At 36.2% G+C, this 16,208-nt stretch overlaps 1 protein-coding gene across 2 annotated transcripts in view; it reads left to right on the forward strand.

Moving 5' to 3' along the window:
- The window catches only part of LOC127847892 (alpha-catulin-like), a 75,115-nt gene that overhangs the window by 40,855 nt on the left and 18,052 nt on the right, over positions 1 to 16,208 (forward strand). For both annotated transcript variants that reach the window (XM_052380115.1, XM_052380116.1), the window contains exons 8-11: positions 949 to 1,032; positions 2,739 to 2,897; positions 10,096 to 10,188; positions 10,907 to 11,092. In XM_052380115.1, coding sequence (XP_052236075.1) covers positions 949 to 1,032; positions 2,739 to 2,897; positions 10,096 to 10,188; positions 10,907 to 11,092 — 522 coding nt within the window. The remainder of the gene's footprint in view (positions 1 to 948; positions 1,033 to 2,738; positions 2,898 to 10,095; positions 10,189 to 10,906; positions 11,093 to 16,208) is intronic.

Here is a 16,208-nt window from a genome sequence, read left to right on the forward strand (position 1 = left end):
ACTCAGAAGCACAGTGAAAATGGCTATGTGCAAACAGCATAAAACCAGAACAGCCTGGGAGTAACTCACAGTCTGTTCAGGTTGTATGCTGGTTGCTGCTCATCAGTATCTTAGGGTTGGAAATGAAACCTTTAACATTTGAATTTAGTAAGAAAGGTGTTTAATTAAATTTAGTTTTCTAAGGAACTGCAAATGTGTTAAAATATGTATCAAAGAAGGATTATAAGCCCTGCCTACTGTATATTTCTGCATGCTTGCAATAGGTCACTGCCAGTTGTTATGGAGCCTTTGAATGACAGGGCCCTCACACTACTTTGGGGGAAGGGGTCCGCAGCCCTAAGGAGGGGGAATTTTCGCGGCGTTTCCCTTTTTGGGGGATTTTTGTACTTACTCTCTCATTATTTCATTTGTACATGTTTGCCCTATATTCATTGCATTTTTCATAATTTAGTTTGTATGAAGAGATTAATTTGAAATGGAATTGAGATATAATAATCATGAGACACATCTTTCTATTAAAAAAAAAAAAAAAAAAAAAAAAAAATATTTATTTATTTTTTTTTTTTTAGGGGGAATTTTTCCCCCCAAAAGGGGAAAAAAGTATACTTTTCAGGTGGGGGACTGCAGCCGAAATTCGGCGGCAGATTTGATAGATTGAGGGCCCTGAATGATTAACTGTGCTACAAGTTTAAGCATGTCTGTATATGGGCCGCACTCTGGGAAAACGGGCCTTAATGCGTATTCCTTAAGCGTCATCCCTGATTAGCCTGTTGAAGTTAGAAAGGGATGACACTTTTTCGCTTGTTTTGGTATTTTTGTTAAAATGAAGTTATTTCTTAGGAAAAATCTACTTTAGGCCAAAGGTGTCGTCCCTGATTAGTCTGTGTGGACTGCAGAGTCTAGTCTGAGATGGAACCTTACGTACATGCATGATGATTTTGGTTACAGTTGCACAAGGACGTGGTAGCCAGCCAAGATATGGAGATGGCGATCCTGAAAACACTGGAGACTGCAAAGACGCTGAAAAAACAGGTTCAAGTCATGCAAATAAGGAACATGATAATATGACTAAAAATTGCACTGTTAAGTTGTTGTTGTAGACGCTTTGTTAAACCACTTCAAGTTGAGTAATGTTCATAATTAATAAACTTTAATACAAACTTCAGGAGAATTGAAAATACTTTAAATATCCTCAAAGTATGTGTTTTTACATTTAAACACTTTCTATGATATAACCAGATAAAGTTTTCTTTAAGACGTTGCTCAATTCAGTTTGATTTCTTAATAGAAACGCTTTTTTTAGAAGTTTTGATTTTGTCTTGAAAAATCTGCAATTCACTCATACACCTTTAAGGATCTGTCCACATTTTGTTTTAAGATTTTATCTTGTTGAGTTTCTGTATTGCTATAAAATAGTATATTGTTAATGGGTTTGTTAACTTATGACTGGTTCACCTAGTAGGGTATTGTACCGTTCATGTGATTATCGAAAAATAAAGGGCTCCTCCTATTAGCTGATTACTTCCTCTTCATGGTCATAGCTACCCTGAGGTCTTTCTAAAATAATATGTTTTGGGGGATACTTTTAAAGCTCCTTTGGTTGCACTTGAAGGACAATATCAGATAAAAATTTCTATAAGACATTAAATGTTTTTGTCTTACAAAATGATACAATATTCATCATTTTTATGCCCCCGGATCGAATGATCGGGGGTATATTGTTTTTGGCCTGTCTGTCTGTCTGTCTGTCATTCTGTCCCAAAACTTTAAGGTTGGTCATAACTTTTGCAATATTGAAGATAGCAACTTTTATTTGGCATGCACGTGTATATTATTGAGCAGTAAAAGGTCAAGGTCATCATTCAAGGTCAAATATATGGAGGGGGCATTGTGGTTTCAAAGACACAGATCTTGTTTACTTAATTATACAATATTTATCATTTAAGCAATATTGACTTAAAAACATGCTGTTATGAATTTACTTAAATATAAAACATGAAAATTGATTGCTACAGCCTTGAGGAATAAATGACTTAGAGAAATTTCATAATTTTTTCTCGAGTGTGTGCACAGATATGAAGACTACATGCAAGCTGCTGTGATTTTTTTTGCCATTTCGGAAAAGGATTATCCCAGAATAGGATCGTCTATCAAAAAAAGGAAGTCTTCTAAACAAAAATCCAGTCTAGGGGGAATGTGTTGTCCCTTATTAGCCTGTGCAGACTGCACAGGCTAATCTGGTATGACACTTGCATCACATTTATTTAGCCCTGTTCTGAGAGCATGTTTATATTAGCAATTTTTATGCCCCCCGAAGGAGGGCATATAGTGATCGCTTTGTCCGTCTGTCCGTCACCCTTTGCGTTTAGGTTTCGAAAAATGCTCTTAACTTCTATGTCGCTTCAGATGTAAAATTCATATTTGGTATGCATGTGTGTATAGACAAGGCCTTTCCATACGCACACAAATTTCGACCCCCTTGAACTTAGGGTCTGCGTTTAGGTTTCGAAAAATGCATTTAGGTTTCAAAAAATGCTCATAACTTCTATCAAAGGCGTTTATATGGGGCCATATGTCATCCTATGGAGACATCTCTTGTTTTCCTTTCCTTTTATACAACTTCCCTTAAAATGAACATTCACAATTTAGGAAGAAAAAAAAATATGTCCGAAAAATTGCTTGGAGGAAGAAAAGTTCCAAAAAGTGCATTATCAGCATGTGTGTTTTTTTCCACACAGCTGCAAGAGGCTGCGATGGAGCAGGCTGGGGAACTGTTCAAGTGTAACGAGGACCATGTGTTGCTACGGAGCCTGCAGACTGCTGGAATTCAGGGGGAGACTGGCTCTGTGGATGAACTCTCCGTCAAATTTGGGGAACATATCGACCAGCTGGAAGAGGTAAGGAAATAAAGGTTATTCAGTTATTAAGGTTACTGTTAAATAGAGATATAAATGCAAGGGGGGCCGGCTTTGTTGATGAACTCTCTGTCAAGTTTGGGGAACATATCGACCAGCTGGAAAAGGTGAGAATTTTGCTCTTCAATCTTCACAATCTAAATACTTCTTTGAACATTTGTAGGTTATTTCTTTTGTTGCTTTGTTTGAAAATAGTGTTTTCTGAATATAATGAATATGTTATGGACCAGCTGGAAGAGGTGAGGATACTTGGGTAGTGTGGAATAGAGGTTTAAACAGTATCAGACCTGTTTACTTCTACGGATTCGCCATAGTTACTACGGATTATTTGGCTAAACTACGCACTACTGATTTGTACTGAAAAACTACGGATCCATAGATCAAAATGGTCCAATTTCAGTTTTTAATCGTACTTTCGCTTATTTTCGGTCTTTGCGGGTAATTTATCAATCATAATCATTTTGGCGCTTGTGTAGTAAGAAACGTTAAAATTCAACGAGTGCTGATCGAGTCGTCACCGAACAACAACTGACTTGCGTATTGGCTCGCAAATTTAGCCGAATATAAATGATTTTACGTTGCTATCCAGTATACACATCTCTCTCTCTATTGTGGAGAATACCGACGATAGTCGATGTATCGGGATTGAGCACGCCTGTTTTTACACACGTCCAAGGTGGTGGCAAGCAGACGAGAAATTGCGATTAACGGCGAAAATAATAAATACCATTCAAATTAACAACGGATATCATATAATCATTAGAGAATAATGTAATGCGTGTGTCAATATACACAAAATACTACGTTTGAGATAAAAATAAAATAAAATATTTATCAGAAATATGAATGTGCGTCACGGAAACAAGTGTTGGAAAATTGTAGTTCAGTCTACTCACAAAGTTAAAGCATTTATTATAATGAGTATCGTTCGACAAAGGAAAGAGACAAACATGATTTGATTTATATGTTAGTGGATCTGTGTATACTCAGATTCATGTGCATATTCTGCTTTATTATGTTTGTTACGCTGTACAGTTTAATGAAATAGCATTGAACTGAGGTTGTCAAGTGCAAGATATTGAAAGGTCAACAAGTAAAATATATTATTTTAACTCCATTTAATACATTATTAACACAACAAGAAACTAAAGGGTGTTTGTCAATATGTGTTTATGTTTTCCCAGTGTCTGACAAATTTCTTATTTTTCAGGTAGCCCACTGGGCTACCAATAAAAATATTTGGTAGCCCATAAAATTTTCCTACAAAATGATAAGAGGCAGGTTTTCATCTTTATTTTATTTCTTCATTTACATATACATAATATGCATACATACATATACATAAAACAGCAAGTAGTCTGATGTACATGTAGTCAATATCGTAAATTAATGTTACAGTACAGGCACCGTGTACTTAAATGTAAATGTACCAAAGAAAATCATATACTACATGTAGATATTACATGTATGTGCACATGTATGTGTACTTAAATTCGGACAGCATGTTAAGTCGTAAACGTAAATAAAGCGTTTAGATGATCAAAACGATTGACTCGTATGGTGTTAATCAATTCAATTGCCTTTTTTAACAACAAATACCGAGTTTCAAGAAATCAAGAGTATTAAAGCATTTATTTACTTGTGTCCGACTTTAAGTACTGTCCGAATTTACGTATTGCATCCGTATGTTACGACACTTGTGTGCAGTCAGTATACAATACAATAATTGTTTCAATAATGAAGGAACTCGTGTTTACATGATATTTTATTAAGAGAAAATGACAATGCCAAATAATTCGCGATATACCCCGGCACTTAAGTTAAAATTCACAACGAAACTTTTAATGGAAATTAAATGATCTCAATGTTGTACCTGCTACAAAATTTTTTATTTACAAATAAATACACCCACGCCAATTTTCTCACGATTTTTACCAGGACAAAGAAATTCATTTCTTAAATGTAGAATTTTGTAACCTAAAAGAGCTGTAGTACAGCTGCTGTACACAACGCATGCAAACCGTGGCAGGTTATTTACGCATGTTGCAATACAAAGGTCCTGATTGGGAGCTTATTTCATCATATCTTTAAATAGAACCATATGCCGAAATTCATTTGACACTTTAGACAATTTCAAACGTTTGTGTTTATGACTCTTATTGTCTATATTACCCACCCATAATTTGGTTTTAAAAATATAAATCGGGTATATATGGGATTATTGATAAACAGTCGATTAATCCAATTATTAATTGACAATGCAAACTAATTAGCAGGTGTTAACCCCGTTCACAAAGTTGTCATTAATATTCATTTTCGGTTTCGTTACCGTTTTGAAGAATCCGCTATTGTTTTGATTTATTTAATGTTTGGCGTCCTTTGATATTTAACGACATCAAAAACGTTGTTGCTATTATTCATTGTTGCGGTAAACAAAGAATTCCAAACTGCGAAATGATGTTGCATCATGTGCGCCAACTATCCAACCGGCTCTCATTATATTATTAGCAGACGACAAATGTTGATTCTGATTGGATGATTAAAATACACTGTTACTGTTTAAGACATTACCGCAAGTGATCGGTGACTGATTAGATAATTGATTGCACTTTGTTATCGGATTATAAGCAATACACAGTGTACAAACACATGGTCAGCGTGTTTATTCTACGTATGTCTGTCAATAAACCGGGCTACCGTTCTTATAGATTTATAGTAGCCCGGCGGGCGTCAGCTGGAAAATTTCAGTAGCCCGATGAAAAATTTCGGTAGCCCCCGGGCTCCGGGTAATGGATTTGTCAGACACTGGTTTTCCCCTTATGATATTTAATTTTAAAAAATACTGAATTAAATTAATAGCTACTCTTTAAGTTAAAGAGCTTATGATCAAATGGTGTATTTAAGAATCTATAGATTATTAGTTTAATATGCATGTGGATGGATATTAATTAAATATTGTCTTCATTGTAAGAAGACATTAAAGCAGCACTTTGTAATATAAAATTGCTGTCAAACATGCACTTATAAACAATTTTAATTCTGTTACTTAAAATCATATTTATAATGCTTAATGTTTCCCAATTTCATGGTTTATCGCGCTATTTTTTCCAATTTCATGGTTTATCGCTCTATTTTTCCCAAACCAAATGGCAAAGACTGTATCAAATAAAAGCAAATAAAATCACTTAACAGATTTAATTATTAGCAAGTAAATTCATGTAATGCTTTATGTACCGTTAAACTGATATGTGACCCAGTCATGGTGTTTTAATGCTCAAAATGATTGAAAAGGTTAAAACTACTGACAACAGCTCAAAACTACTGAGAAATGCCCTCCATACTACTGAGAAGCAATCGGTAGAGTAAACAGGTCTGCAGTATGTGTTCATTTTGGTAGTGTGGAATAGAGTTATTGAGGTTATGTGTACATTATGGTAGTGTGGAAAAGAGGTATAGATGGTACAGTCCACTCTCGTTATCTCGACATCGAATATCTCGATATTCTCGATAAGTCGAAGTAAGCTCAATGTCCCAACGTTTTTCCTTCTTTATCTATATAAATAAACATCGCATATCTCGATTTTCGTTATGTTGAATAATTCGATATGTCGATATAAAATTTTGTCCCGAGTCTCGATTTTACATGTATTTACTGTGGTTTATCTCAAAGTGCGAATAACTGTTCCAGTGTCGGCAAAAGGTGAGAAATTTTGTCTTTGATACTTCACCGTCCCGCTTCGCCCGGCTGCTCCTGATACTGTGCGGTAGGAAATTGATCCGTTAATTGCATCAATGATCACACGTGTGTTATTTCGTTAGCCATTAACACTTGAGTAAGGCCTGTCACTTTAACTGTCACTCTGGGGATATTGAGTAATAAAGATAATAAAGATAAAAAGACAAGACTCAAAATGGCTTTTAATTTTTATTTGATCATGGACTAATAATCGATTTAACTTTGCATTTCAAACTACAAACTGTACATGTACAGTTCAGTATTCCGGAACGTGATTTACGCATGTTCAGATGGAAAACCCTCGTCTTGATTGGACGTCAATTGCATCATAACTTTAAATAGCAACATTACCGGATGTTTATTCGACAGTTTGGTAAATTATAACCGCATGTGTTCATGCGATTCTGTAATACTTAAAACGTCATTTTAAGCATTTAAATAGCAAAACTAATCGTGCCTCGAAAAATGCGTATATATCAGGTAGAGTGTATTATGCCACACGGTGACGGCTTTAGTTAGACCACTTAGCAGGTATTTAGATGTTAAAAACAAGGTAAATGTTCGTCTCATTTTTTCTTTGAAAACGCCTTATCGGATATCTCGAACTCTCGTTATCTCGATATTTTTTCTTGTTGCCGCCGACTTCGAGATGACGAGAGTGGACTGTAACTTACTAAGTGTACATTTTTTTTTGGTAGTGTGGAGTAGAGGAATTGAGGTTATTTGTACATTTTGATAGTGTAGAGTAGAGATATTGAGGTTATATGTACATTTTGGTAGTGTGGAATAGAGTTATTGAGGTTAAGTGTACATTTTTGTAGTGTAGAATAGAGGTATGGACGCTATATCTTCATTGTGGTATTGTGGAGTAGAGGTATTGAGGTTATGTGTACATTTTGGTAGTGTTGAGTAGAGGTATTGAGGTTATGTGTACATTTTGGTAGTGTGGAATAGAGTTATCGAGGTTATGTGTACATTTTGGTAGTGTGGAGTAGAGGTATTGAGGTTATGTGTACATTTTGGTAGTGTGGAGTAGAGTAATTGAGGTTATGTGTACATTTTGGTAGCGTGGAATAGAGGTATTGAGGTTATGTGTACATTTTGGTAGTGTGGAATAGAGGTATTAAGGTTATGTGTACATTTTGGTAGTGTGGTAATAGAAGTATTGAGGGTATGTGTATGTTTTGGTAGATTATATAATTAAATTATTAAGTGATACAGAATTTAATATTTTTACATCAAGTGAACTAACTTATTTGCTTTAAACAGGAGTGAATAAAAATATAAGAGTCTATTGAAAACCAACACATTTTGTTTTAGTAATTTTTGACACCATTCACTCACATTTACAAAATTGCAGAAATTCGCTGGAACAATTACATCATGGCATCAATAAAACAATGTCAAAGGAAATCAGTTGACATTATCGATAATTTTAAATGTTATTTTTATGCCCCTGGATCGAATGATCGGGGGTATATTGTTTTTGGCCTGTCTGTCATTCTGTCCCAAAACTTTAACCTTGGTTAAACTTTAACTTTAACTTATAACTTTTGCAATATTGAAGATAGCAACTTGATATTTGGCATGCATGTGTATTTCATGGAGCTGCACATGTTGAGTGGTGAAAGGTCAAGGTCATCCTGCAAGGTCAAAGGTCAAATATATGGCTTCAAAGTGGCATCAAAAGTTCAACCTTGGTCATAACTTTTGTAATATTGAAGATGGCAACTTGATATTTTGCATGCATGTGTATCTCATGGAGCTGCACATTTTGAGTGGTGAAAGGTCAAGGTCATTCTTCAAGGTCAGAGGTCAAATATATGGCTTCAAAGCGGCGCAATAGGGGGCATTGTGTTTCTGACAAACACATCTCTTGTTTCTTTTTAAAGGTTTAAATTATCATGTTTGAATCACTGATATTTCCTGTAAAGCCACTGAAAACAATGGAATAAAAATTAATTGACACTTAGACAACTGCAACGTCTGGTCAATCGACACTTTCAACATTTATTTAAAAAACTGACTTGTAGTCTAACATAATTGAGAGTCGGTCAGACTTTGTTTTTAATTTGTTTCTTCCTTGTATATAATAATCTTGACTTTTAAAAGTTAAAACCAAAGAGTAAAAAACATATTAAAAAATATCTTCAAGTGAAAATGTTGAAATGAGATTAAAAGGAAAGCAGTTTGTATGGCTTTGTAGCGAGAAGGATTATTATTAGCTTACCTGTCACGAAGTGACATGTTGAGCTTATGTGACAGTGTTATGTCCGGCGTCCATTGTGCGTGTGTGCGTGCGTGCGTGTGTCAGTCAACAATTTGTTTGTGTAGACAGTGGAGGTTACAGTTTTCATCCAATCTAAATGAACTTTGGTCAGAATGTTTATCTTGATGAAATCTGGGTTGGGATTGTATTTGGGTCATCTGGGGTCAAAAACTAGGTCACTAGGTAAAATAATAGAAAAACCTCGTGTAGACAGTAGAGGTCACAGTTTTCAACCAATCTATATGAAATTTGGTCAGAATGATTATCTTGATGAAATCTGGGTTGGGATTGTATTTGGGTCATCTGGGGTCAAAAACTAGGTCACTAGGTCAAATAATAGAAAAACCTTGTGTGTATAATAGAGGTTACAGTTTTCATCCAATCTTTATGAAATTTGGTCAGAATGTATATCTTGATGAAATCTGGGTTGGGATTGTATTTGCGTCATCTGGGGTCAAAAACTATGTCACTTGGTCAAATAATAGAAAAACATTGTGAAGACAATAGAGGTCACAGTTTTCATCCAATCTTTATGAAATTTGGTCAGAATGTTTATCTTGTTAAAATCTGGGTTTGGATTGAATTTGGGTCATCTAGGGTCAACAACTGGGTCACTTGGTTAAAGTTTAAAAAAACTTTTGTATACAGTATAGGTCATAGTTTTTATCCAAACTTAATACAATTTTGCCAGAAGGTTAATCTTTATGAAATCTGGGTTGGGAATGTATTTAGATCATCTGGGTTCAAAAACTAGGTCACTAGGTCAAATCGTAGAAAAACCTTGTGTTTACAATAGAGGTCATAGTTTTCATCTGATCTTAATGAAATATGGTCAGAATGTTTATCTTGTTAATACATGATTTTGGATCGTATATGGGTCATCTGGGGTCGAAAATTAGGTAACCAGGCCAATTCTAGTAAAACCTTGTGCAGATGAAAGATGTCACAGTTTTCATCATGTCTTATAGAAATTTTGTTAGAATGCATTAATTTATGAAATCTGGCTTGGGATTGTATATGGGTCTGATAGAATTTAAGTTGATGTGGCAAGGTTTTTCAGGTGAGCGATTAAGGGCCATCATGGCCCTCTTGTTATGTAAGTTCAGGTTGTAAGTGCTTATGAGGTTTATGTGGCCAGTATACATGAACAATACACATTTGCTTTGTTTTCCCAGGTATGTAAGCTGTTCCGCCACATTGCAACCACAGAGCCTTTGGTCATCACCGCAGAACACAATGAGATCATGCTGCGGTCACTGGGACCACTGGTGAGTTATCAAACTGGACTGATTTAACCATTTCATACCGAGAAGCAAATTGAGAATGGCCTTATGCAACCAGCATCAATCAAGAACTGCCTGAAGGTAACTCGCAGTCTCTTCAGGTTTGATTGTCTGCACAGGCTGGCAGTCTCTTCAGGTTTGATTGTCTGCACAGGCTAGCAATGTCTTCAGGTTTGATTGTCTGCACAGGCTAGCAGTCTCTCTAGGTTTGATTGTCTGCACAGGCTAGCAGTGTCTTCAGGTTTGATTGTCTGCACAGGCTAGCAGTCTCTTCAGGTTTGATTGTCTGCACAGGCTAGCAGTCTCTTCAGGTTTGATTGTCTGCACAGGCTAGCAGTCTCTTCAGGTTTGATTGTCTGCACAGGCTTGCAGTCTCTTCAGGTTTGATTGTCTGCACAGGCTAGCAGTCTCTTCAGGTTTGATTGTCTGCACAGGCTAGCAGTCTCTTCAGGTTTGATTGTCTGCGCAGGCTAATCAGAGACAACCCTTTCAGCCTTCATGGGATTTTTGCTAAGATGTAGGTAGTGCTGTTTAACCTGTGCAAACTGCACAGGCGACATTGATTGATAATTAACAAGCATTGATCCCGTTTGTCTAAAGCAAGGCTCACATATATTTGAGCTCAAATGCAGTGAAAGCCTTTAGCATTGAGGCCCATCTTCGTAAAACAACGCATGTCTGAACTGACTGCTTTACTACTCAGATTCTCCACGCGGCCCGTACTCTGGCACAGTACCCCAGCAGCAAGATAGCGAAGGAGAACTTGGACCTGTTTGCTGACGCCTGGGAGTCACAGATCAACGACCTTTCTGTACTGGTGAAGGAGGTCAACGACTTTTGCCAGGGCAAGACTGACCGCCTGGTCTACCTGTCCCTGCCCAGACCCGGGGTGAGTTGAAACACTTCTGGGTCTTGCTCTGCAATAACAGGGCTGAATGCAATATTTAAAATTTTGTTGTTTGTTTTAGATCTCCTGTCAGGAAGTGACATGGTGAGCTTATGTGACCGTGTGATGTCTGGCGTCCGTTGTGTGTGCGTGCGTGTGTGCATGCGTCCGTCAACAATTTGTTTGTGTAGACAGTAGAGGTCACAGTTTTCATCCAATCTTTATGAAATTTGGTCAGAATGTTTATCTTGATGAAATCTGGGTTGGGATTGTATTTGGGTCATCTGGGGTCAAAAAATATGTCACTAGGTCAAAAACTAGGTCACATAAAAGGTCAAATAATAGAAAAACCTTGTGTAGACAATAGAGGTCGCAGTTTTCATCCAATCTTTATGAAATTTGGTCAGAATGTGTATCTTGATGAAATCTGGGTTGGGATTGTATTTGGGTCAAAAACTAGGTCACTAGGTAAAATAATTGAAAAATCATCAACAATTTGTTTGTGTAGACAGTAGAGGTCACAGTTTTCATCCAATGTTTATGAAATTTGGTCAGAATGTTTATCTTGATGAAATCTGAGTTGGGATTGTATTTGGGTCATCTTCGGTCAATAACTAGGTCACAGTTTTCATCCAATCTTTATGAAATTTGGTCAGAATGTTTATCTTGATGAAATCTGGGTTGGGATTGTATTTGGGTCATCTGGGGTCAAAAACTATGTCACTAGGTCAAAAACTAGGTCATATAATAGGTCAAATAAAAGAAAAACCTTGTGTAGACAATAGAGGTCGCAGTTTTCATCCAATCTTTATGAAATTTGGTCAGAATGTGTATCTTGATGAAATTGGGTTGGGATTGTATTTGGGTCAAAAACTAGGTCACTAGGTAAAATAATTGAAAAATCATCAACAATTTGTTTGTGTAGACAGTAGAGGTCACAGTTTTCATCCAATGTTTATGAAATTTGGTCAGAATGTTTATCTTGATGAAATCTGGGTTGGGATTGTATTTGGGTCATCTTAGGTCAATAACTAGGTCACTAGGTCAACAACAAGGTCAAATAATAGAAAAACCTTGTGTAGACAGTAGAGGTCGCAGTTTTCATCCCATCTTTATGAAATTTGTTCAGAATATTCATCTTGATGAAATCTTGCTTGGGAATGTTTTTGAGTCATCTGGGGTCAAAAACTAGGTCACTAGGTCAAAAACTAGGTCAAATAATAGAAAAACCTTGTGTAGACAATAGAGGTTGCAGTTTTCATCCAATCTTTATGAAATTTGGTCAGAATGTTTATCTTGATAAAATCTGGGTTGGAATTGTATTTGGGTCATCTGAGGTCAAAAACTAGGTCACCAGGTCAAATAATAGAAAAACCGTCAACATTTTGTTTGTGTAGACAGTAGAGGTCACAGTTTTCATCCAATGTTTATGAAATTTGGTCAGAATGTTTTTTATGATGAAATCTCTGGTTGGGATTGTATTTGGGTCATCTGGGGTCAAAAACTAGGTCACTAGGTCAAAAACTAGGTCACTAGGTGAAATAATAGAAAAACCTTGTATAGACAATAAAGGTCGCAGTTTTCATCCAATCTTTATGAAATTTGGTCAGAATGTTTATCTTGATAAAATCTGGGTTGGGATTGTATTTGGGTCATCTTGGGTCAAAAACTATGTCACTAGGTCAAATAATAGAAAAACCTTGTGAAGACAATAGAGGTAACAGTTTTCATCCATTTTTCATGAAATTTGGTCAGAATGTTTGTCTTGATGAATTCTGGGTTGGGATTGTATTTGGGGTACCTGGAGTCAAAAAATAGGTCAATAGGTCAAAAATTAGAAAACCTTGTGTAGACAATAGAGGTCACAGTTTTCATCCAATCTTTATGAAATTTGGTCAGAATGTTTATCTTGATGAAAACTGGGTTGGGATTGTATTTGGTTAGTCAGGTGAGCGATTGAGGGCCATCATGGCCCTCTTGTTTAACCTGTATACCTATGTTGCCAGCTGGTATCGTGCTACTAACCTTTGATTTAATGTATATTTATGTAAATTACATTAAAATATAGCAATTTTAAGTGTTGAATGGTTGGTGAAAAGATCTTTAAAAATTCCCCTTTTCGCCCAAAACGACGCAAAATTCCCCCCTCTAAGGGCCCCGGCCCCAATCCCCCAAAGTGTAGCAAGGGCCCTGTCTCTGATTAGCCTGTGTAGACTGCGCAGGCTCATCTGAGACAACACTATGCATATGAATTAAGCCCAGTTTTTCCAGAATGTGGCTCAACATAAGATCAAGGCAGCGGTTTGTAAACCCCCACAGGAACTGGGGTATATTATTGCTGATGTCTAACTGTGGGTGATGAAAACCTTGAAATTTATTTAAGAAGGGGAGGTATGGGGCATTCAAGTTTTACAAAAAAAAAGTTTTATGTTTAAGGTGAGCACATGACATTGTAAATAGGCTTTATTACTTTTATGTAGAGCTTTATCTCATTCTTAACAAATTGTCATGGACTATGAATTATAACCTTTGCATCATGATGCTGTTATGTTCATTAGATTTAACAGGACATAAAATGTTTATATTATATCACTGTTTCTTTGTTAGTACTTTTTAAGCACTTTTTACCTTAATGTGATCCAACAATTTTCAGTATAAGCAAGATTGGGATTTTATGTGTGGTTATTCTTTGAAATACATGTATGCAGTATGGAAGATTGTTACATTCATTGTATATTAATGTTAATGCAAGTCTTTCAATTAAATTTCTCTCATACTAGCTTCCCTAAAGATAATTTTCAATTTCTTCTACAACAAAAAGGCTTCCAACTCTGGGTTTGCTGTAAGTAAGAACTGTGGAAAATGTCCAGTATCGTCAGTACATTTGTTTTTTATTAGCTGACCTGAGCACAACGTGCTCATGGTGAGCTTTTGTGATCGCTTTTTGTCCGTCGTCCGTTGTCCTTTGTCCGTTGTGCGGCGTCAACATTTGCCTTGTTAACTCTCTAGAGTCCACATTTATTGTCCAATCTTCATGAAAGTTGGTCAGAAGATTGGTTTCAATGATATCATGGATGAGTTCGAAAATGGTTACGTTTGCTTGAAAAACATGGCTGCCAAGGGGCAGGGCATTGTTCCTTATATGGCTATATATGGTTATAGTAAAATCTTGTTAACACTCTAGAGGCCACAGTAATTGTCCGATCTTCATGAAACTCAGTCAGAAAATTCATCCCAGTAATATCTTGGACGAGTTCAAAAATGATGCCGGTTGGTTGAAAAACATGGCCACCACGGGAGCGCGGCTATTTTCCTTATATGGCTATAGTAAAACCTTGTTAACACTCTAGTGGCCACATTTATTGTCCAATCTTCATGACATTTGGTCAGAAGATTGGTCTCAATGATATCTGGGATGAGTTCGAAAATAATTATGTTTACTTGAAAAAAATGGCTTCCAAGAAGCGGGGTATTTTTCCTTATATGGCTTTAGTTAAATCTTGTTAACACTCTAGAGGCCACATTTACTGTCCGATCTTCATGAAACTTGGTCAGAAGATTCATCCCGATAATATCTTGGAAGAGTTCAAAAATGATGCCAGTTGGTTGAAAAACATGGCTGCTAGGGGGAGGGGCATTTTTCCTTATATGGCTATAGTAAAACCTTGTTAACGCTCTAGAGGCCACATTTATTTTCCGATCTTCGTGAAACTTGGTCAGAAGATTCATCCCGATAATATCTTGGAAGAGTTCAAAAATGATGCCAGTTGGTTGAAAAACATGGCTGCCAGGGGGAGGGGCATTTTTCCTTATATGGCTATAGTAAAACCTTGTTAACACTCTAGAGGCCACATTTATTTTCCGATCTTCGTGAAACTTGGTCAGAAGATTTGTCCCAATAAGATCTTGTTATCTCAGGTGAGCGACTTTGGGCCTTTCAAGCCCTCTTGTATATTTTATATTTTAATATTTTATTTATATTTGATGTTATGTTTTGTACCTGTGTATACTTTGTTTATAAATAGCTTCTTTCAAGTCACAATGTAAGGTAAAAAGATTATGCATTTAAAAGTTCCCTTGTATCACTTCTCAATGTCTGAAAGATTAAAAAATTAACTTTGCTATATCATTCTGCGCAACAATTCAAAGCACACAACTCTCTTGTGTCTTTGTAAAAAAAGTCTACTCAAAATTTTTTAACAGAATATCTTTTGTTTACATCGCCTTATTTTTAGCGAGGCTGTTTTCGGAGAAAACCCAAGCTATTGTCATAGCTTGCTCGTCGTCCGCCGTAGGCGTTGTGCTAAAACCTTAACATTGGCCATAACTTTTTAAATATTGAAGATAGCACCTTGATATTTGGCATGCAGTGTATATCATGGAGCTGCACATTTTGAGTGGTAAAATTTCAAGGTGAGCATCATCCTTCAAGGTCTTGGGTCGAAAAAACAAAGTCAAGGGAAGTAATAAGCTTTAAATGGACATAGTTATCTGACCTGCCCACGTATATATTTTGTTAAATAAATCAAAGCGGCGCAGTAGGATGCATTATGTTTTTGACAAACACATTGTGGTAAAAGGTCAAGGTCAAGGTAATCCTTTACGGTCTACGGTAAAAAATACAAATTTAAGGGAAGTACATGTAATAAGCTTTAAAAAGGGAGAAAATTATTCAATATTGAACATAGCCACTTTATATATTTGGCATGCATGTGTATCTCATGGAGCTGCACATTTCGAGTGGTCAATCACAGTCACGGTAGATGCTTTTAATTATTTGCTACTAAAAATAGAGATTTGTTAGAGACAATTATTTTCAAGGGAAGTAATTTATATAATTATAAATCTCATATTATATATATTTCCTTACCAAGTTCTTTTCACGGTTACTGTACAGATTTATTATTTTGATTATTTATAACTCAAATGATTGATTTGTCAAAGTTTTTTTGTTAAATGATATAATTTTAATTTCTTTGATGTTCATTACATACCTGTGGACTTATGTCCATAGATACATGATCAACTCTGGCTATGGTCTCTTTTAAACCATAGGCCTTGGTTGTCATTGATGTCTGACATGGTCATAATTGACTGTGAGACCCCCCCCCCCCCCCCC

The sequence above is a fragment of the Dreissena polymorpha genome, chromosome 10 (assembly GCF_020536995.1).
Source record: "Dreissena polymorpha isolate Duluth1 chromosome 10, UMN_Dpol_1.0, whole genome shotgun sequence".
Lineage (NCBI taxonomy): Eukaryota > Metazoa > Mollusca > Bivalvia > Myida > Dreissenidae > Dreissena > Dreissena polymorpha.